Here is a 21623-nt window from a genome sequence, read left to right as displayed (position 1 = left end):
TATGCTGTCGTACTCTATTTACAGTATTTTTATTCCAAAGACGACAGCAGAGCTGCAGTATTCAGCTTGATGGGACATCACACGTTATGTAACCTTATGTGGTCCCCTTAATTAGCCAGGTCTATAGCATTATACCATGTTTTATAACCGTACAAAAAGTGGCTTGGTACCTTTTTGCCTGGCCTTTTGGCAATGCAACCCTTTTGAACCCAAGACCTGCAGGGAGTATATATGTTAATGATGGGAGCATTAATGCTAAGCCAAGACACTTCCACAGCATTAGGGGCAGGTAGAGCTGAGCTGACCAGGACACTGTCCTCCTCAAACACAGCCCTTGTAATCCTCACACCTTATCTCACCTCAGTCAACAGAGGGCCTCAGTCAACCTGTAGAGTCAGAAGACAATCATGTAACAGGAGGAGTTCAGCACAGAAATGATTAGAATGTCCACTGGCCATGGCGCAATTGCAATGTGGCATGAGATTTAGAACCATTAGCTCCATGCAGATGGCAGAGGGGCCACTGGGGACCAATTGTGGAGGAATTAGAGCTGGAAGTGTAAGATGGAGAGGTCAGCCAAGAGTAATGAGGGTTGAGAAGGATAAGTCCAGCTAGGATGAGAGGATCACTATTGATACCCCTTAGAAGCAGATTTGTATGGCGTTGAAGTATAGTGCTGTTCTGTATTCCTTTATGGAAAATGTTAAGACTTTTACATCAATTACTCAGATGGTTTAAGAGCTACTCAGTCGATCAGAGACTTTTGCCTTAAATTGAATAATAACCCTTTATTTTGCAGTCCTGTTTCTTGGGCTACCTAGTTGTAGTATTTACTTGGATAAATGCAGTAACAATGAGAGGTTTTGGTACTGTTGGTACTAAGATGAGCGGGAAATATTCTCGTAAGACTGCCTGATGTCAGGCTTATGTTAATAAAAAGTGATCAAATATATCGAAGATATTACATATCTCTATTAATCAATCATTTTAAACCTAGGTCATACAGGTAAAAGAGCATCCCAGAAAAACTGAATAGAGTCCCATCAAAGCATTTAATATCAGCTTAATCAAAGAAGTTAGTTGAGAACCAATCGCCATTTATAATGACGACATTGCCAAGAGGCACAACAATGAGGTGATAAAACATAGAACAACCGATAAAAACCCAAAGTATAAACAAATATGAAATACTGTACAGAACAGCAGAAACAATACTATTACAAGGATATCACAATGACATGGAGCAGGTACAATGATCTGTTCAAACATTAAGTTACATTATGTTGGACATGTTTAAGTCACCAGTTGTTAGCAGCATACTGTAGGACCACTGATGCTGTAAACACATAAGCCATTATCAGATACAGTGCTTTGAAAAGTATTCACTTTCTTGCACATTTCAGAGCCAGCCATTTTGACCAATCAAATTGCATTTCCATGTCCAAAATGTAATGTCTATTCAAAGTAGATGATATAGTGATGGGGAAAGAATTCTACACCTGGATGTGTTGTCAGGGACAAAAGAAGGAATGTTTGTTTTATTACAGTCAAGGTCCAATGAGTTGATAAAGGCACTCTTTTTGGGGGCTTCAGGCTACAAAAGCTTTGAAGCTTGTTACAAGCCTACTGTCCTGATTCGATTTTAATTGTGTCCAGTAAGCTGATTGTTCCGGTCAGATAGTGGACATGTAAAAGGATGTACAACCAGGGGTTAAGGACAGTGCGGGAAGAATCTGTAGGGGCCTTGAGCAGATCAGCCCAATTTAAAATGATCAATCAATTAGCATGATGTGCTTTGGATTTGGTCAAATTAAAACAAGCACATGAAAGATATAGACATTGCAAACTCTATGGGCAATGTGTGCCATTCTCAACATGATGCATATACTTACATTCATATTGGAGCTAAATTCTATGATTTCTATGATTTCTGCCTCCATATATTTAGGTCGGCAGCAACACAGGCAATGGGGTAGCAGTCTGGCCCCCAGTCTCTGGACCTCTCATGCTTCACACAGAGAGGTTTTAATTGATTCACATGGATTTGGTAATGCTGCCATCTAGTGGTATTGACTACGGCCACCTCAACCCTCCTTATGTGAAAATGACCTGTCAAAACAATAGCAATCGTCTGCACACTTGCATCTAACTTCAGCCACCGCTATCAAAAAACAGTGGGAGTGATAGGGGAACACAAACAAAGTTCAACATTCGTGGCCAAATCACCTCAAAGTAACTTCCAACCAAATCAGAAAGTTAATTTGAGTTGATTTGGCCACAAATCATGTCGGAAAAAGAATCTCTACTTTAACCTCATTGGAAGTAAGTCGATTTCAAATCCAAACTGTTGGAGTATGGAGCTAAAAGAAGGCTAAATGCTTCCTCTTTCTAATGCTTATGAAGAGCACTGTATGTTTAATACTAGTACGTTTGTTATTTCACATGTGCTTATGGTCAGTGGAACCAAGGACATGTGAGAGTTGTTTTAGCAGTGTTTTCTTACCGACAGAAACTACATATTAAGGAACTTTTCATGTAGAAATATGGTGTGCTTCTCCTTACAGTATTGAATGTTCCTTATGGGGAATCCGATATATTATACATTGTTGTGGTCATTGTCATACTCGTAACAATTAAAGGGATAGTTCAGCCAAATCACAAAATCACATATTTGGTTCCTTACGCTGAGTCTATGGACATAACAAACTTTAATCCACACTTTGGGACTGTTTATCTGGGCATGTAACTAAGAGCTAATTGTTATCATTTTTAACCAAAAAACTATGGAAGTCAATGGACTCTAAATTAGCATATATTAAATGTCATGCTTAAATCACTGAGTAGCAAAACACTTCGCACAATGAATCTAGCTTGATTCATTTTTAGGTTCTCGTCATCGCACAGCAGAACATATTTTTCAAATATTTTTTCTCGAATGAAATGCAAACCGCTCATGTAAGTGTTTGTCATTAAATCAACGATACGACTTGTCGGGTTTCACCGTCTATGACGATAGACACCGTCAAGTGAAACGCGTTTGGTGTTTGTTTAGTTAGGCCTAGTATTCAGATTCAACGCAAGACCATACAGTTGATCTAGAAAAATAGATTGACAGTCTGGTACGGAAGTTGCCTGCAGCAATTGAGCAACTATCGCTAACCAAAACAATTCATGAGTACCATAACGCAACTTTGCAGGTCAGTGTTGTATTTTTCCTGTTTGAAGACAGGCACACGGACATTTTGATAGGTGTATGGTTTGTCATGATTTACCCTTCTAATGATATCTGGTCTGACCGCATCCGTAATCACCCATCACCCATCAAGCTTAGCTAGCTAAGCTGCGGGTATGTTTGCATATCAACCGAATGGTCTCTAGGGTGGCGAGAGACACACCTAAACCAGCTGATGCTGCACATCTTATAAAGATAATATTATCTTATTAACTTATTTAGCTACAGCACAATATGTCTGGTTTTAGCTGAACCTAAATATATATTGTTTGTCTGTTATTCTGCAGCTAGACTAAGTAACTAAAACTGTGGATTTAGGCTGAGCTATTATGGAAATTCTATGTTATGACGCATTGACACTTGCACATTATTTATTTTGGTGGTTGAAATGTGCTTCAGAAAATGTGTCATGCGCAAGATGTGCAGTTTGAACAAGACCAGACGATGATGTAAAAAAAATAAAAAAAATAAAGACAAAAAAATTAAAAAGACCAGATATGACACGAATGGATCTGTTGAGAAAACAGTTAGGCTACATAATGCGTCACTTGCACTCAATCGGAACAAGCACATATCCCTCACGATGTCTTGTTTATACAAATACTCAAACTAAGGTCAAAATTAAACAATAGCACCACATATTTGCTCCATGTATTACTATGACTTAATAGTATAATTTAATGTGACTTTTGAAAGCGTGTCAGTCCCAGTCATGTGTGTCATCCTTTTTGCCCTAGAGTCAGATGACGTGTCTGCTTAGAGAACCTTGTGCCATGAAGCTGTAGGCGGGTGGACACACTACAGCCCCTGTCTCTGTGACTGAGTCACCATGTCCTTAATGGGTCCACCTCGGTCCCCACCTGCCTCTACCTCCATCTCTAGGGGTAGCGGCCGTGGTGACACCGCTGCTGCGGTGGGGACCCAGTCCCCTGAGCAAGCTCTCTATGCCTCTGACCGATATGCTCGACTCATACTGGCCCAAATGAACAAGATGAGGCTCCGCACAGATTTCTGTGATGTGAGGCTGAGGGTGGGCGGACGGGTCTTCAGTGTGCACAGGCTGGTCCTGGCTGCCAGCAGCCCCTACTTCTCTGCCCTCTTCTCCGGGGGGATGAGTGAGGCCGACAAGGAGGAGGTCCAGATCCTGGGAGTGGAGGCCGAGGTCTTCGAGGTCCTGCTGGAGTTTGTATACACAGGTCCTGGCAGGATATATGCTCTCCATCCACAGACAATATCCACACCACGATTAGAGAGAAAGATGTATTGTTTGTTTAATTCGTACATAGGACATTAGTGATGCAGCATTCATTACACTAGTGTGTTGGTGTATTTCAGGTCCTTTTTTTAGACTTGGGCTATTCTTCTCAGTCAACAGCCAATGTTCAGAAAGCTTTGAGAAAAGCATTTAATCAATCACATATTTTTCAACATGAATTGCACCACTGTGTTATATAGCTTAGTTGATGCTTATTTTGGTTGATGATAGGTTAGCTTCTCTGTTTGTGCACATCTCTCTGAATAGAACTCGGAATGAAGTCTGAGCTGCTTGCCCGCCGCCCCCCCCCCCCCCCCCCCCCCCCAGGTATGATCAACGTGACAGTGGAGAACATGCAGGAGCTGATGGTGGCAGCAGACATGCTGCAGCTAAGTGAGGTGGTGTCCATCTGCGGAGAGTTCCTCAAGGGCCACATGGACCCGTCTAACTGCGTTGGTGTCTACCAGTTCCTGGAGCAGATCGCCTGTCTGGACATGCTGGAGTTCACTGAGAACTACATCCACGTCCACTTCCTGGAGGTGCGACGTTCTCTTTCTCCCCTCATCCCTCGCTTTCCCTTTATCTTCCTTTTCATTTATTTTCAAGTTTCCCAATGACTTCTCAAAGGCAGGGTCTCTCTCCTTACCACTCATCTACTTAGTATGTCGTTATGACAGAAATGAATATCCCGTCTTCAAATCAGTAGAAAACACATAAAAACACATTCAAAGGAACTCTGTCTGTCTAGGTGTGCGTGTCGGATGAGTTCTGGGGCCTGTCGAAGGACCAGCTGGTGAAGCTGCTGCGCAGCGAGGAGCTGAGGATCGAGGACGAGTACCAGGTGTTCACAGCAGCCATGGACTGGCTTCTGCAGGACGTGGCCAAGAGGAAGAAGCATGTGGTGGAGTTGCTGGATCCTGTACGCTTCCCTCTGCTCTCCCCACAGAGACTCTTCAAGTACATCGAAGGTAGCTGAGACCCACAGTACAGTACACAGAGAAGCCTGGAGCTCACCAAGGACTTGACAGCACTGGATGATTCCGTGCGTCAACCCAAACGTTGTTGAAATCCACTGATTTTTCGTCATTTCATTTCCCCTTGCAGGCATTTCCGACTTCAGCCTGCGGGTGGCGCTGCAGACTCTGCTGAGGGAATACACAGAGGTGACCAAGTCTCCCAAGGAGAATAAGATGTACAGTCTGTTACAGCCTGCCAGGATGAGGCCCAGGAGAAAAGCCAGGAAGTATCTTTATGCCATAGGTAAGCCTTGGTGGTAAACTTTAAAGGGGCAGTCTGGGATTGGTATATACATTTTTGGACATTAAAATGAATGATTTGTAGCCATTGATTCTTGAGCTCTGGCATCCATAGCTCAGTCTATTAATTTGAGATTGGTTAAATTTCTCCAGCCCCGTCCCTCAGCTGTTTACCAAAAAAAAAAGTGGCGGGGAGACCGCTTTGTTGTTGTTTGAATCCCAGATTGCCCCTTTAATGCTATGATCATGATAACAAAATGGAGAATATTTTCCTGTAAAATCATTTGATTATCAAGTACCACACTCTCCCGTCACGTCTGGTTTCCCCGTCTCAGGAGGCTACACTCGGCTGCAGGGCGGCCGTTGGAGTGACAGCAGAGCCCTCAGCTGTGTGGAACGCTTTGACTCCTTCAGTCAGTACTGGACCACTGTGTCCTCCCTGCACCAGGCCCGCAGTGGGCTGGGCGTGGCCGTGCTGGAGGGCATGATCTATGTAGTGGGAGGTGAGACAGTCCACTCAATGTGTCTGTCTGTCTGTCTGTCTGTCTGTCTGTGTATTGTCTGTCTCTCTGTCTGCCTGCCTGCCTGTCTGTGTATTGTCTGTCTGTCTGTCTGTCTGTCTGTGTCTGTCTGTCTGTCTGTCTGTCTGCCTGTCTGTGTATTGTCTGTCTATCTGTCTGTCTGTGTATTGTCTGTCTGCCTGCCTGCCTGCCTGCCTTCTTGTCTGTCTGTCTCTCTGTCTGTCTGTTTGTCTGTCTGTCTGTCTGTCTGTCTGTCTGTCTGTCTGTCTGTCTGTCTGTCTGTCTGTCTATCTGTGAATTGTCTACCTGCCTGCCTGCCTGCCTGTCTGTGTATTGTCTGTCTGTCTGTCTGTCTGTCTGTCTGTCTGTCTGTCTGTCTGTCTGTGTATTGTCTGTCTGTGAATTGTCTGTCTGTCTGTCTTCCTGCCTGCCTGCCTGCCTTTTTGTCTGTCTGTCTGTCTGTCTGTCTGTCTGTCTGTCTGTGAGAGGTAGAAGTAGAACAACTTTGTTATACACAGTGTGTGGAAATCAAAACATCATTAATAAATCCCACATTAATAGATGCCGGTCCCTCAAGTGCATGAGTAAAACCCAAAACGATGTACGAGTGCCATAATGCGATCACAGTCATACTGTAGCTTGACATGTCGATATTTCACAGTGGGATTTCCATTTGGCATAATAGAATTGTGCTTTCTGTTTGCTATTCCCCAGGGGAGAAGGACTCCATGATATTCGACTGCACAGAGAGATATGACCCAGTGACCAAGCAGTGGGCGGCTGTAGCCTCTCTGAATTTCCCACGCTGTGGGGTTGGCGTCTGCCCCTGTCACGGGGCGCTCTACGCACTAGGTAAACACCAGCCTGTCACTTGGGACATGGAAGGTAGATGTGAAGAGGGTATCATGTGACCTCCCTACTGTGTTCTTGCAGGCGGTTGGATCGGATCTGAGATTGGGAAAACGATGGAGCGCTACGACCCGGCAGAGAACAAGTGGGAGATCATCGGAAACATGGCGGTTCCACGATACTATTTTGGCTGCTGCGAGTTACAGGGTTAGTCTCTCCCAGAGATCACTATAGAACCTATGATCTAGAGCCTAGCATGATTATTCAGTGATAAAAACATTTTTTTTTTTTTTTTTTTTTTTTTTTACAAATCCATGTACAGTACATGTACAACCAAAACGTACCACCATATTCACACCATATTCCCCTTTGATCTATATGAATACTCTCATAATGTTATTGTTATGAAGGTCCTCTGAACCAACTAGATCTGCGTGGCCTTTGATTGCTCTGCAGGGTTCATCTATGTGATCGGGGGTATCAGTGACGAGGGGATGGAGCTGCGCTCGGCCGAGGTATACGACCCCATCTCCCACCGCTGGAGCGCCCTGCCTGTCATGGTTACACGACGGGCCTACGTGGGCGTGGCCTGCCTCAACAACTGCATCTACGCCGTGGGAGGCTGGAATGAGGCGCTGGGTTCCCTGGAGACGGTGGAGAAGTACAGTCCTGAGGAGGTTGGTGCCTGTCTGTCTCTTGTCTGGTGTCTGTCTCTGCTGTCACACAGAAGGCTTCACAATTAGTACAATTAGTTATTGTTCATATACAATATGGACATTGGGCTTTGGCTTAACAATAACATGAAGGGGATACTTCACATAATACATGGTAACTGAGTTGGCCCATGCTAAATGATGTTCGCCTATGGAGGGGAGGTGGTGCCTGTATACTTTGATAAAGCCCCAGACTACCCAGTTGACTAAAAAATAGACTAAAAGGTTAGAGAGCTGAGATGTTTATGTCAAAAGAAATGTGTTTGTATGAATGGCAATAGATGAGCATGTATTATTGACTAGTACACAGAGTGTGAATGTGTGTCTTTTAACCACAGTGTGTCTTTCGTTCCACAGGAGAAGTGGGTGGAGGTGGCACCTATGGCGGTGGCGCGGGCGGGGGTGTCCGTATCAGCCGTAAATGGTCTGCTCTACGCTGTTGGGGGGCGGGCCTCCAGCAGAGACTTTTCAGCACCTGTGACGGTGGACTCAGTGGAGATCTATGACCCCCACCTGGACACCTGGACTGAGATCGGCAACATGATCACCAGCCGCTGTGACGGAGGGGTAGCCGTCCTCTGAGAGACAGGTCCACTGTTTACATCCAGAGCCATATCGCAGAAGAGTCCTCCTCCAACACATTATTGCTATCGCTTCAAACATGGCCTTCACCAGCAATGGATTTAGATGTTGTACAGTGGCAGGATGCCACGGTAGAATCTACTTGTCCCCCTCTCATATCCATGGCCAAACACATCGTACCCTCAGTCAGCCAATGAAGTGTGAGCTACAGTGGAAACCTGACTATGTACAAGACATTATGCTCAGAGCACAGACGAAGGGCCTTTTTCTTGCTCGAAGAGTTTGGCGTTCAAGGTCAAAAATCACTCTTTTCCGTGGCTTTGAGTTGGTGGATTTACAGAATGTTTGGATTGTTTTGTTATTTTGGATCATTTGTTTTGATATTGCTGAACTAGACATTGTACATTGAACACTGAGCCAAATGGATGACAAGTGGATGATAACTGCCAAGAAATTTGAGTCATATGGCAACCTAGCGCTCAGTCAGTTACAAGGCACCTGCCTGTTTTATCTCCTGCTCTGTTTCAAAGAGGTGTGTCAATGTGTCTTGATTGCAAGGTCAATCGCTTCCATTGTGTACTGTAATCTTTTAGCAAGTGTGTGTGAACTCGAAAACTGTGGCACTTTCAGGATGTAGCCTAATTTCAATGACTGATAGACATGGCTCTCAATTGACAGAGGGAAGTCTCATTTCATCATACAGTGACACTCCAGGATGTTCATGAGAATGTCACTCTCTTCTCTGTGACATGATATGAACTGGATGACCTGTGCACTTGGATTGACTTTTATTTTGACCCACTTTTAATCAATTAACACCAGAAACTTTTCTACATTTCAACTGGGATATCCGTTTCATGTTGGACTGAAATAAGACTGCAATGTGTTTGAGGGGCTTATTACTCTAAGTTGTTTACACTAAGACGTATTAAACCTTGTCCTGCACTTACTTGACATGAAGCTACTTTAAGCTACGTTCTATGGTCCACATGTCAAACTGTTATTGAAAATGCTTTGCTGTGCATATGAGGCTACGTCTTCTGTAGAAACAGTCACTGATGTTGGTATGTTTTAAAAGTCGCATTAATTGGTACTGGTTCCTGTCAGTGTTTATGTTCAAATGCAGCCATGGTGTCACTGTAAATATGGGTGCCTTTTTAGTCAGCCATCACTGTTTTAATACACCGAGCTTGGAATTATTCCCTTTTATTCCCTTCATTCAGCAACAGCACTAGATAACAAAGTGAATTTATATTTCAGCCCTCACACATTGATGTACTTCAGTGTATCAGTAGCACATTGATTAAATGGAAACACAGACGTACAAAATGTCTCTGTCTCTTTATTATGTCTTTGTTTTACATGATCCATTTTTACAGAACAGTGTGGTGGATTGGGCTCAGGTGAGCCTTTGGAACCAAACCAATGAGAGAAACACTGTATTTTTGAGTCACAATGATTTTTAAGATCATCTCACTGCAGTGCAGAACTTACATACAGCTACTAAAGTCTGGTCTTTGCCATTATTAAAAACTCCCTAGCCACTATAGCTTGTCAATTCTCAAGCGCCTTGATCTTTTTCTCTGGACACATCTTCTTCAGTGCCAGTGTGGCCACTAAGGAGAAGGTGGCCACAAGTGTGAGGATAGTCCGCATGGCTTTGAACCAGCCAGGGTAGCCAGGCAGCAGGACCAGGTCGTAGTGCAGGGACAGGCCCAGTCCCATGATGACCAGCAGGGCTCCCTCTGTGATGTTGTCCCTGCATAGCAACGCCATCCAGGCCAGCAGGGAGGGCACTACACTGTTGCCCAGGTTCATCCAGTCAGGCTGGGCCGGGCTTCCCTCAGGCAGGGCAAACCCCCAGCGGGCCCCACCCAGGAAGGACACGATGGAAGCCCCGTAGACCACCTGTGCATAGGCCACCTCAGGGTAGTAGGACTGTGTCACAGCCATAAAGACAGGGGCAGCTAGGAATGGAATGAGGCCAGATAAGCCCACGTACAGTGCAGGCTTGGGCGCTTGAGCAAGGACTTTCATACTGAGGCGTTCCTGGTCCCTCTCCGCTCTCTCTGGGGCCCCAGGTTGGCCTTGGCAGAGCCGAGTGGCAGAGCAGCTCAGTGGTCTGTGGCTCAGCAGCCTGTTGGGTAGTCTGGGGAGCAGTAGTGCTGAGGAAGCTTGTGTCATGTAGGAACTGGTGTAAACACATTGTCTATTCACTGGGTAGTTGGACACTCGGAACACCTGCTGCAGAGATCGCCATGTGGGACCCTGGGGATAGGAAAGATAGTGTTGTTGATAGGGCATTGTGGCAGTAATGCATTTCTCATTAGGGCTTTGATGTGGTACATCTAATTCCAAATCCTGGTCCAGAGGATCCAGACTATCTTTGTTTTAACTACTCATGTTGACATGCAGATCAATATCACAGACTGATGTTATGTTCCGCTTACCCCACACGGAGTCAACCTCCTCAATGCAAATGAAATCATTTTCAACCTAAGAGAAAAAGGGAGCATGCATTGGTCACTTCACTTGCAAAGATAATGTGCCTTTACATTGCATTGAAGTAATGGCATGCATACCGAACATTTAATATAAGCTATTTTGCAATGTTACATGATAACACTGGTTTAGCTAGTCGAGGCAGCTACACTGTGACCCATTCTTCATTACCGGACCACTGGGTTCTAATTCGACTACTGTCAGGCCTATAAGTGTCATTATAGCATATGTTTAGAAAAATAGTCACCCTTCGTGATAATCAATTTTACATTTGTCCCTCAGTCCACTGAAATTTATAGCGGAGATGTGTGAAGAAGGTCATCCGAAGCCAACAACTAGTTTCCATGCTCGATTAAGCCATGTCTGACCCTGTCAAGTTGATGAAAGTTCGATGTCCTGCTGCTCTGTCTGCAACGATCGATTAGTGGACCTGGGAGTAGGCAGTAAAGTTACGTTCAAGATTGCAAAATGTTATATTGTGGACTTTGATGCGATGCAATGCTTGAATAAAATGATGCTATTCTTTCGGTATCATACTTTGTTTCGGCAAAGTATCATTGTAGTATGAAGAATATCCTTGAAGAAATCCAGAGACAACAATCGTTTTCCTAGTTAGGCTACTTTTTAGATATGTTGGAGTTGGGCTGTCGAGGTTGCTACCCTGGTTGCTACACTATTCAAGAACTTGAACGTACCCCATTGGCTAGTGGGCTGCGCGAATCGGTCTGTGAAAGCTCTACCAAACCCAAACAAACGCCACTTCATTAGAGGCAACTGGCAGAAAAAAAGGTATTGCAATGCCATTCACTGATGAAATCCTAACAGCTTAGATATACTTTTGAGTCATACTTCGTCAAAACCATCTGTCTTTGAGGTAGGTTTTTGGCATTATCGCATAGCCTATTAAATCCAGCGAGCCAGCTTGAATCCCCGTGTGGGCTAAGGTAGCCATTTTGAAACCGTGTTGTTCCAACGAAGCGAAGGTATGTGTACCTCTGAACGTTACAAAAATGTGACAGGCAGCTCCACTTCAAGCTGTTTTCTGTTATTCTATTGCATTTCTGTTGTGTGTTTGCAAGTAGCTAGTTGTATCAAATTAGAAGGAGAGTCTCAGTCAGTTCTGCCAACAACCCCCCCCCCCCCCCGGCTTGCCAGATACCCTAGCTTGCTCGCTTTGCTGGGACTGGGACTGGGACTGGGACTGGGACTGGGACTGGGACTGGGACTGGGACTGGGACTGGGACTGGGACAGGGATAGCTCCGACGCGCGACTTCGGTTAGGAGGACTGGCACTTACTGTTGTCATAATGCAACTTAGTTAACATACCACTTAGCTAGCTATGACACTACATTATAGCTGTATGACCAATTAAGATAGTGTACATGCTGTAAATGAATGGACTCCTGTCAACAATTTAGATCGTGTTCGACATAAACAGCTCTTTAGACTGTGCATTTGTAAATTATTATTACGCTGCTGCACAGCTCATTCCACAAACTGCACTCATATGCATTTTCTAAGTGAAGAATAATAACTTGGTCAAGACCCATACAGGTAATCGTCAAGAGGACGCTATGGGGTGGGATATCACATTTTTGAGAGTGAGATTTGATCACTGAATTGTTAAATTATGTATTTCTCTGCCTAAAGTCCCCACGTGACCTTTGGAACATTATTGGCTAATGTGAATTTGTAAAAGTGATCCTCTCTCTGTCTGAAGGATCTAACTTGATAAATCCTTGTAACTATAGCTAGGGTAGTTGCATAGCACCTCATAATATGTAGGCTAGTTTAGGAATTAGATAAATTACTAGGCCTACAAAGAAGAGGAACTCGCTATTAAAGTTAAGGGGTACAGTAGACAAGTTTGTGAAAAGTGTTGGAAGGGGGGGGATGGGTGTCATACGTACTGCAGCCTTGTGGTTCACACTCTCAGCAGTGTTATTCCAAAAAAACACACTCACACTCAGGAGCACCCTGACACTTTGTCTTGTTTAGATGAGGAGCTAGAAGAGAGTGAGGAAATGTTCATGTCTCGGTTATTTTTATAGTGCTATAAATATTTGATAAAAGCTTACAATTTTATAAAGGGAATCATATCAGAAATGGTGTTGAAAATCCTCAGTCTTTGATGGTGTTTGCTTCAAACCCAACTTTTTTTTTATTGCATCACTGCAGTTTTCAGAACTTGCAAAGTGTTTGATATGAGATGCTACAGTATTCATGGCTTTTAAAAAAGGTGTTTTGGGAGGTTGAAGCATTCAACATTTTCTTTGACAGGCCATGCATGTCTGGAAACCTTACACCTGGAGAAGGTGTCTTGAGATTCCAATTTTGTGCTCTGAATTAATCAGTTCTTCTCTTTTTTTGCAGATCTTTTCTGCTGAATAGCAGAACTACTATATGCAAAAACTCTACTAGAAGACGGAAAATATCTGGATTAGCTGCACAGGACCTGTCCTTTAGTTTGAGAAAAGCAAAGTTAAAAGAGCAAAGTTAAATACATCTGTCACATGCTATGTTCCAACGCTCTCTTTGCTTAGAAAAAAGGAAGATATTTTCATTCTGATTTCCATGGTTCTCTCATTTATGTAAAAGATTTGTTTTGTCTTTCGACAAAGGAGTCCCAGGTGTGTTGTGACACACAGGACACTCTGCTATTAAGAGATTGTTGTTATCTTGTTGGAAAAAATAATAATTCATCTATGAAATCTGAACTATTGCACTCTCCTACTGCAGCCAAACAACCACGACTAATTCTACTGGCATTTAACAAATGCAAATATAGGACGGATGAAGAAGACCACAAGCGAAGTCAGCCAGTGAGACATAACTGTCTTTAGCATGCATTGAAGAACTGGATTGTAATGCATTTTTACGCAGTATCCCAATTTCACTGACGGCAATCGAAGATGACAGCAATGTAACAGTGTTTTTTTACTTCCTTTATTGTCATGTGACTTCGAAACCAGAAACCATTTTTTCTTCACCCTCAGACAGACTTTTCACCAGTTTAATGAGGTGATCTGTGGTCTTCAGTGACCTCTATTGGAAATAAAACACTCTCTGAATTGGATTTATTTTATGAATGCATTTGGGGAGAATTTAAAATGACTCGGTGAGAGTGTGGGTATACGAGCTGGCACTCAGTGTGGCAGGAGAAGAGCCGGAACCTCTTTCACCCCCGTCTGATGTCGTAGTGGAACTGTCCTGTTCATACTGACGGGGATTGATGCGTTTCAGCAAATTGCTTTTCCATTTTACCAGACAACCTGTATCTGCCTCACCCATTGGACGACTCACCTGTCAATTGTATTGAGCTTGCCAGTCAGGACACTAATGGCCTGGAGTTTTCACACCACAGAGCAAGCAGGTTTTATGTGACTCTGCGTCTGACGAGCTGTCCAGATGTCAGAAATAAGTAAGTGAAGGATCCAACTTGCTTCAGTGAAGTGATCAGGACAAGTTGGGAGGGGGACAACACACTCACAACATCACCTACTTGAGCCATTCGGTATCATTTCAAAAGTCACCAAAACCCCTCCTGGGTCCCTCTCTCTCCATTAAATCAACTTCTGGTCGCTTCGGCCTCTGGATCACCATTCCAGATCATTCCAGCAATTCTGTGACCTGTCTTCCAACGCCTCACCCTGGACGACGGGGCCTGCCTCTGGGGAAAGGGGCTGTGCTGTCCTGGAGGAGGAGGGCTTGGCAGGGGGGTGCTCTCCATCTGTTGGTGCACACACTCAGAGACCAGTGTCAGTGGGCCTGCCGAACCAAGCCCAGAGAGCGGGGAGAGACCAAGTGAGGAGGCAGAGGACTTCAGAGCCAAAGACTCTGGGGTAATGAATGATGCCTCTTGATGATTCAATTTCAAGGGAAAGCGAAATCACCCACCCACACAATCTAGTCTCTTGTTTACAAATCATTCTTAGTAGCTACAGCCATGATATGATACCATATCATAAATTTGTAATAGATTTAATTGGACGTTGTTTGATGCTTTGCCTCTATGTATTCATACACATCGGTAAGCACAGCCATAGATGCCCTTATCACACACAGCTGCAGCAGAAGTTGATCGTTGTTGTTTTGTCTGCTAAAAATACCTTTCGGGATGTCTCTGGGGAGACGTTTATACAGTGTCTATAGAGTAACAGCTGGGAGGGAATTAATTTGCCTTGACCACATGAGATCTTTATATATGGAGGGAAAGTACATTTAAATAGTGTGCATATTTAAAATAAAAAAATATATTTGTCATATACACAGAATACAGCTGTAGACGGTGCAATGAAATGCTTTGGTCAAGCTAGCTCCTCTTGGTAATGATAAACACAATAGGATAAGGTAGCGATAGTAGTAACCAGCAAAAACACAACAACAATAGTGGAGTGGGAAGATAAATACAGTAGTATGTAATAGTATGTGAGTGAGAGTGCAATGTGTTCAACAACATGCTCTTCTTATCCATATTATTATTATTATTATTATTATATTATTAAAATATGATATTCTGAATTATTTTATTATATTTTTTCATCTGTTAGATCCTGGCCATGAGGTTTGATGCCTCGATCCACTGACCGGAGACACTGGACCTAAATGGCGCAGCATGACTTTGTCCCTGCCTGGCTTAACTTCTCTACGCCCCAGCCTGCCAAGGTGAGCTTGTGTGTCTGGGTGTGCGAATTAGTGTGTGTGTGCGCGCGTGTCTACATGCGTCTGTGTGGGAGTGTGTATTAAGGTCAGGGGCAGGTCACACTTGGGGACAGACTGCACAGTCGGTGAGGGTTCAGGAGAGAGTCACAAAGGCTGTGTCCTAGGGAAACAGATAGTGTAACTTGTTTTATCCAGAAGACCCCATGTAACAGAGGATGAAACCGATAAGTTCCTTTGATGGCAGTTTTGCCTCTGATAATGTTTTTTTGTGCACTGTATTCATTGTGGAACCTCAGTCTCTGTCGAGGAGGAGGCAAAGTGAAAGCAGGAGAAAGGGAAGGAGGTGGAGGCACACTGGGAGAAGTGTAAGAGGAAGGAGAGGTTGTTGCGCCACAGGGTGGTGGTTCGGCTCACTAGCTAAGTGAGATCAGTATTTTTATACTCTTCTCAAGAGCTTGAAGTAATCTGCGAGTCAGGGTGTGACTCCAAGGTACTTGTCTGTGGATAAAGGCCAGGTAAGGTCTGCTGTCTGGTTGGTGACAAGATGACAAACACAATCACAAAAATATAACATGAACACCAGACCTAGGCTGCTTATGACAGATACTGTTTATTACAAGAAGATAATAGAAATGCAGACAATCGAAGATGCATTCCAGTCGTGACATGCTTTTTCAAATAAAACAGGTGAATATGTGGAGTCTGATATTCTGTTGTTTGCTGTCATTTTACAGTGCTGGTGGAGTTAGTCCACCCAATGTTAGTCCACCTGCATGATAAACATGACAGCGTTGTGCAATGACAGCATTTTGATTCACTGCTATTTGTTCACTGATGTGGAAGAAGAAATGTTCCACACACTGACCCCCCCCCCCCTTACCTCCAGTCCCCTGCAGCCATCTTCGAGAAGCATGACGAACCCCATCACCACCGGGACAGCCGAGCTGCAGTGAGCCGACGCCGACACAACTCCTCCGATGGCTTCTTTAACAACGGGCCGCTCCGCGCTCCAGCAGGTAAGCCCAGGTCGTGTCTCACCAGACAGTGCTTGATAGTCCATTCATATTTATTATTGTGTGTTTATTTATCAGTCAATTTCCTGTATGTGCAAATATACTTGACCAAATAAAAGAATTCTGATTCTGATTGTCTCTGCAGTAAATGAAGAGCAAGCATAGAGAGTCAAACGTGTTCTAACAGCTTGATTAAACATGTTTGTTCTCTCTCCCCTCCAGGTGATGGGTGGCAGCAGCCTTCACTCCTCCTGAGGCACGACTCTGTGGACTCGGGGGTGGCGAAGGGGGGGCACGTCGGGCTGGCGGGGGGCTCATGCTGGAAGGAGGCGCCCAGCTGGCACCAGGGGCGCCATCCCAAACGTGGGGGAGGGGACAGGGACCGACAGGGGGGGCACCGGCAACGCAACGGCAACTTCCATCCTCGCAAGGGTGCCCCCTACCAGGACAAATTCCCTAACGAGGAACGCAGGGGCGTCAAGGAGGACAAGCTGAAGTTTGTGGAAGAGGATTTTGTGAGTCCTCTTTCTCGCTTTGGACACAATAGTTGAGGGACAATCAAAGTACTGAGAGCTATGATAGCAATGCTAGCGAACACATTGTGGGTTTAACTTCTTGATAGACTGTGCCCATTGCTTTATATGTCACACTCAGAGTGACTTAAGACTTTGTCTTCCCCACAGCCCTCCCTCAACCCTGAAACAACTGGAAAGCCTGTGAACCAGACGAGAGCAGTGGCTCCCCACGCTGGAGTATGGGGTAAGCGCTCCCTCTCAAACCATTCAGTCATAGATCAAAGTTGACGCCAGTAATGTCCTCACTCATTCAAGGAGCCACCACTGGCGTACCGCAAAATCCTGGGGCCCGCCGCAAGGTTAAATCCCAACAACGAAAACATAGATTGGACCCACTTCTCTTGTGTGACAACAATGCAAAAAGAGATCAACACAACAACCCACCACTGTCTAAAAATCATAAGCCTACCTATAACCAAGCATAAAACCCAAGTGGGGATTAAAATAACTGATTATTTTCGAACTGATCAACTTTCTCTGTTGTTGTGAAGTTGGGCAGAGCCGTCGGCTTGTTGAAAGGCTACAAAATATTTCAAATTAAGACTCTTATTCAGGAAGACTGAGGGGAAAAAAACAACTCCCACTAGCTCTCTGTTTGCAGAGTGAAGTAAAGGCTCAACTCTGACTGCATGTGACTCCTACAGCGCGAGCCAGCCAGAATGGAGAGGGAGGGAAGGTGTGTGTGTGTACATGCGTGCGTCCGTCCGTCGAAAGAGCAGCTTAAATACTGTATTAGCGGATTTATTCACTCCCGCCTCGGGGGTCTCCGGCAGAGTGCCACTCCCCTCCATTCCCTCCTCATGTCACACTGAGAGGTGGTTGTGTTTCCCTCCATAGAGAACCCCCCTAGTGGCAAGCAGATGGTGTCCAAAATGCTGGTCATCAAGAAGGTGTCGAAGGAGGACCCCTGCACTGCGTTCTCTGCAGGCTTTGCCAGTGCCGGCGCCCTGCCTACCAACGGCAACAAAGCCCCAATCTCCAGCTCCAGTGTCTACAAGAACCTGATGCCCAAGCCTGCTGTGGCCCCCACCAAGGTAAGGGCTAGACAATGTTCATGCTAATAGAGCACCTTCCTCTGTAGGTGCCATTGGGGCAATATAGAAGGATGCAGAAAGGATACCAGTACAATTACTTGCTCCCAAAAAGTGTGTTTTCTGTGAGTGTAGCTGACCACATTTGGAAGATGAGCTGGTTACCAGATTGAATATAGCTTGTTGCGCCACACGGTCGCTAGTTCAGAGGCAGATTGTTGTACATGGTAAACAGCCGATGATGGTCAGTGTTAGGACTGTTGCAGAGACAGCTGATGATGGTCAGTGTTAGGACTGTTGCAGAGACAGCTGATGATGGTCAGTGTTAGGACTGTTGCAGAGACAGCTGATGATGGTCAGTGTTAGGACTGTTGCAGAGACAGCTGATGATGGTCAGTGTTAGGACTGTTGCAGAGACAGCTGATGATGGTCAGTGTTAGGACTGTTGCAGAGACAGCTGATGATGGTCAGTGTCAGGACTGTTGCAGAGACAGCTGATCCGAGAGCAGCGCTTAGAAACAACTGGACTGTGTTGGGCCAGAGAGGGGTTATTTCTATGCTGATCATCAGCCCCTGTTGAGTTGTCTCCCAGTGACCACTTGTTGTCTGTTGTCCCAGAGTGCCCAGTGGAAACCCAGTGGGAGGGACATCACCAAGCCTGGCCTTCACCTGTCAGGCCGAGACTCTGTCTTCACCAGCCCCGTCTCTGCAGCCAAACCCACCCCCCCAACCAGCACCCCGCTCCACACCACCCCCAAAGAGGTGAGGGCAGCCCTGCTAACAGCTAACACACACCAGGGGATTCGTGTAGAAAAGTGCTTTATTTGTCCATCTGTTACAACAGGCTGGGTGTGTAGGATGGAGGTCCTTGAGAACAATCAATTTTTTTGAGGAGAGGAAAGAACCCTATTGAAACTGTTAGTCAGGTGCATTGAAGGTAGCAGCTTGACACAGATCCAGGGCCAAAGATTAACACCCACCCACCCGCCAAAGGTGGGTAGATTTTGGCAACGGGTAAATCTTACCAGCCACTTTGGCAGGTCGCCAGCCAACAAAGGTTTCCGAATACTATGCTTCAATTTAAAAACAAAACCGGTGCGATCCGCAGTCATGGTCACCGTTGATTCAACAACTGCTGCGCATCTCACTCACGCACGCTTCTCCTGACTTTCAGACAAACCCCGGGGTAAGCAATGCTCGCTACGTAAAGCATGAAAGTAAAATTCCCCTACAAGCGACAGCACAAGATAGCAACTTAATTGGATGCCCTGCGCAGATCAAGCTTCAATGGTCCTATTCTCATATCAAAAAATCTCTCTCTCTCTTTCTCTCTCTCTCCTCCTTCTCTCTTTTCCTCTTTGTTGACTTCCTAGCAGCATCCCTGCAGCACAACCCCTCCCATTGATATCGCCCCGTCGCGGCTGAAGCTCATGCGGCGCGGGCCAGACCGCAAGAGCGAGTTCCTGCGAGCTCTGAAGGACGAGGGCACGGGGGAGATGACGGCCAGCATCAGCCCAGGAACCCCAGGAGAGGTATGTTACACACCACTGGAGTATGAGCTAGCCAGGAAGAACACACTGCCAGTACGGCCCTATTCCCAACTGATCCCCCTCCCCTCAGCTCCTCTACCTGGGCACTTGGAGTAAATGTAAAAGGATTATTTGGTGTTATATTGCAGATATTCCGTGATTCAGGGGGCAGGGTGGATACTTACAGAAGTGTCTAGGGGACAGGGCAAGGTTAATGCAATTACGGATGTTAAAGTCTCAGCAATTCTTGGCCCCTCGTAAGAGGTCTGTTCTATTGTGTGATTCCTCAGGGTGAGAGGAGCACCCCAGAGCCCAAAGCCTACAGCGAGAACGGTCTGTCCTACTCCCTCAGTGACTCAGACAACGAGCACTTGTCAAGCTCCCTGGAGGCAGAACACAGGTTAGGCAAAAACGATGAGTCACACACACATACCACGCATACCACGCATACCACACATACCACACACACACACACACACATACTAAGCAGTCGTGTCTGACCTCTTGCAGGTTACTGAAGGCCATGGGCTGGCAGGAATACCCAGAAAACGATGACTTCCTGCCACTGACAGAAGATGAGCTGAGAGAGTTCCAGACTAAAACTGAGCAGGTCGGTCTTCAGTTCAGGCTCTATTGAAATGTCTGTGTGTCTTTCATTTAGTTTGAAATAACATACATTATATATTATACGTTATGTCCATATACTCTTTATATATTCTTTCTAATGACTATAGAAAATAAAACGTGACTGGATAAAACGTGTGTGTGTGTTTTGCTGGTGGTGATTGCTCTCGTGTCCCTCCCAGCTGAAGAGGAACGGCTTCCAGAGGAACGGGGTTCTCCCCCGGGCGCGCGGCGTGACCCTCCACTTCACCCCCTGGAGGAGTGTGGCAGAGGCACACGTCGAGGAGGGCTCCGAGTCCGAAACCAGTAGCAGCAGCCAGACCTCGGACGACGACGACTGCATCAAAACCTAACGTGGCTTTTATGGAACAAACCACCTCCCCTCTCTCTCTCTCTCTCTCTCTATTCTTCGTTTTAGAGCACCATTTCGACTTTTTTGTTGTCGTTCTTGCACAAGGGAAAACCAATCATATCCCAGTGAAGGGGGAGATTCCTGCTCCGCCAGATGTCTTTTTCCCTGCTTTGCCTCCTTCACTGCACCCCATCTACCCCCCAACCCCCCCCCCCTCCTTTTCTTCCTCGCTTTATGGAACTGAGTGTTCATCAAGAAAAGAAGGGCAATGCACATACGATTCTGCTTTAAACAGACTAACTCATTTCATTGATGATGCTGATGACGACATTAATGATATTAATAAAATTGGTTCCTGACAAGCTGAGATGTTTCAATATGAATCAAGCTTTGGTGTTATTTGTCCTCTGAGTGGTTTCTCTGACTGAAGTTGTGGAAATGTGTTCAGATCACAACTATATCTTAGTGGTTAGCATCACATTAAATCCAGTGGTACATACTTCCTGTGCCTGTGTCCCAATTCTCCATCCTTTTCCCTGAAGTGTATACTTGTCCACTCTCTAAAAAGCATAGCGTTGGTGTAAGACCCCATGCCAATGTGGACAAGTGTAGACTGCAAGGAAAAGGCCAAAGACTACAAGAGATTTGGGTGGTTGGTTCTTTGCTATTGTGGTTATAACTTTCCTATCATCCAAGTGTGCAGCCCACTGAGTCAGCATATCTACAGTGCCCTCCATAATCATTGACAGAATCTGGATTTGAGATTTATATTCGGCAAAACCACAGAATTACCGTTTTTACTATTTTGAAATGAAAGCAGTTTTGGTTGCATATCCCTTTCATGCCAAGGCTGTGTCAAGTCTGTGATTATGCACTCCAGATAAATTTGCAATGTGTTTTGCATCAAGTCTTACAGAATATAAACT

The 21623-nt window shown here is 45.2% G+C and overlaps 3 protein-coding genes across 7 annotated transcripts; 2 read left to right on the top strand and 1 right to left on the bottom strand.

Moving 5' to 3' along the window:
* Positions 1 to 3123: 3123 nt before the first annotated feature.
* ipp (intracisternal A particle-promoted polypeptide) lies at positions 3124 to 8409 on the top strand. The gene is made up of 10 exons (XM_083669003.1): positions 3124 to 3197; positions 3970 to 4428; positions 4815 to 5026; positions 5236 to 5455; positions 5592 to 5747; positions 6079 to 6246; positions 6979 to 7116; positions 7198 to 7320; positions 7570 to 7790; positions 8184 to 8409. The coding sequence occupies exons 2-10, from the start codon at positions 4062 to 4064 to the stop codon at positions 8406 to 8408; spliced, it is 1830 nt and encodes a 609-aa protein (XP_083525129.1). The 5' UTR covers positions 3124 to 3197; positions 3970 to 4061; the 3' UTR covers position 8409.
* Positions 8410 to 9954: 1545 nt separating this feature from the next.
* Positions 9955 to 11270, bottom strand: LOC310803977 (transmembrane protein 69-like). Its single transcript, XM_083669016.1, has 3 exons — positions 11158 to 11270; positions 10859 to 10904; positions 9955 to 10676 (listed from the first exon to the last, which is right to left on the bottom strand). The coding sequence occupies exons 2-3, from the start codon at positions 10895 to 10897 to the stop codon at positions 9963 to 9965; spliced, it is 753 nt and encodes a 250-aa protein (XP_083525142.1). The 5' UTR covers positions 10898 to 10904; positions 11158 to 11270; the 3' UTR covers positions 9955 to 9962.
* A 349-nt stretch (positions 11271 to 11619) lies between these two features.
* LOC310809531 (vasculin-like protein 1) lies at positions 11620 to 21074 on the top strand. Of its 5 annotated transcripts, none has more exons than XM_083676832.1 (12): positions 11620 to 11699; positions 13285 to 14753; positions 15462 to 15576; positions 16460 to 16589; positions 16809 to 17101; positions 17270 to 17345; positions 17999 to 18195; positions 18811 to 18954; positions 19566 to 19724; positions 20012 to 20121; positions 20232 to 20331; positions 20528 to 21074. In XM_083676832.1, the coding sequence occupies exons 3-12, from the start codon at positions 15517 to 15519 to the stop codon at positions 20696 to 20698; spliced, it is 1440 nt and encodes a 479-aa protein (XP_083532958.1). In that variant the 5' UTR covers positions 11620 to 11699; positions 13285 to 14753; positions 15462 to 15516; the 3' UTR covers positions 20699 to 21074. The 5 variants fall into 5 exon arrangements, with proteins under 5 accessions (XP_083532958.1, XP_083532959.1, XP_083532956.1 ...); XM_083676833.1 differs by having other exon boundaries at positions 11633 to 11784; positions 19569 to 19724; XM_083676830.1 differs by having other exon boundaries at positions 11633 to 11784.
* Positions 21075 to 21623: the final 549 nt, after the last annotated feature.

Source organism: Argentina silus, assembly GCF_951799395.1.
Source record: "Argentina silus genome assembly, chromosome: 1".
Lineage (NCBI taxonomy): Eukaryota > Metazoa > Chordata > Actinopteri > Argentiniformes > Argentinidae > Argentina > Argentina silus.
Note: the sequence above shows the minus strand (reverse complement) of the source record. Positions and strands in the feature narration are given on the sequence as shown.

What these genes read in the sequence shown, in the direction of transcription:
- LOC310803977 (XM_083669016.1), bottom strand. Translation starts at nt 10,897, where the DNA reads ATGATTTCATTTGCATTGAGGAGGTTGACTCCGTGTGGG. An exon ending in GGAGGTTGACTCCGTGTGGG is followed by an intron (nt 10,677 to 10,858) that starts GTAAGCGGAACA and finishes TCCTATCCCCAG; the next exon opens with GGTCCCACATGGCGATCTCT.
- ipp (XM_083669003.1), top strand. Translation starts at nt 4,062, where the DNA reads ATGTCCTTAATGGGTCCACCTCGGTCCCCACCTGCCTCTACCTCCATC. An exon ending in ACTCTTCAAGTACATCGAAG is followed by an intron (nt 5,456 to 5,591) that starts GTAGCTGAGACC and finishes TTCCCCTTGCAG; the next exon opens with GCATTTCCGACTTCAGCCTG. An exon ending in CGGGGCGCTCTACGCACTAG is followed by an intron (nt 7,117 to 7,197) that starts GTAAACACCAGC and finishes GTGTTCTTGCAG; the next exon opens with GCGGTTGGATCGGATCTGAG.
- LOC310809531 (XM_083676832.1), top strand. Translation starts at nt 15,517, where the DNA reads ATGGCGCAGCATGACTTTGTCCCTGCCTGGCTTAACTTCTCTACGCCC. An exon ending in CTACGCCCCAGCCTGCCAAG is followed by an intron (nt 15,577 to 16,459) that starts GTGAGCTTGTGT and finishes CCTTACCTCCAG; the next exon opens with TCCCCTGCAGCCATCTTCGA. An exon ending in TCCAGACTAAAACTGAGCAG is followed by an intron (nt 20,332 to 20,527) that starts GTCGGTCTTCAG and finishes TGTCCCTCCCAG; the next exon opens with CTGAAGAGGAACGGCTTCCA.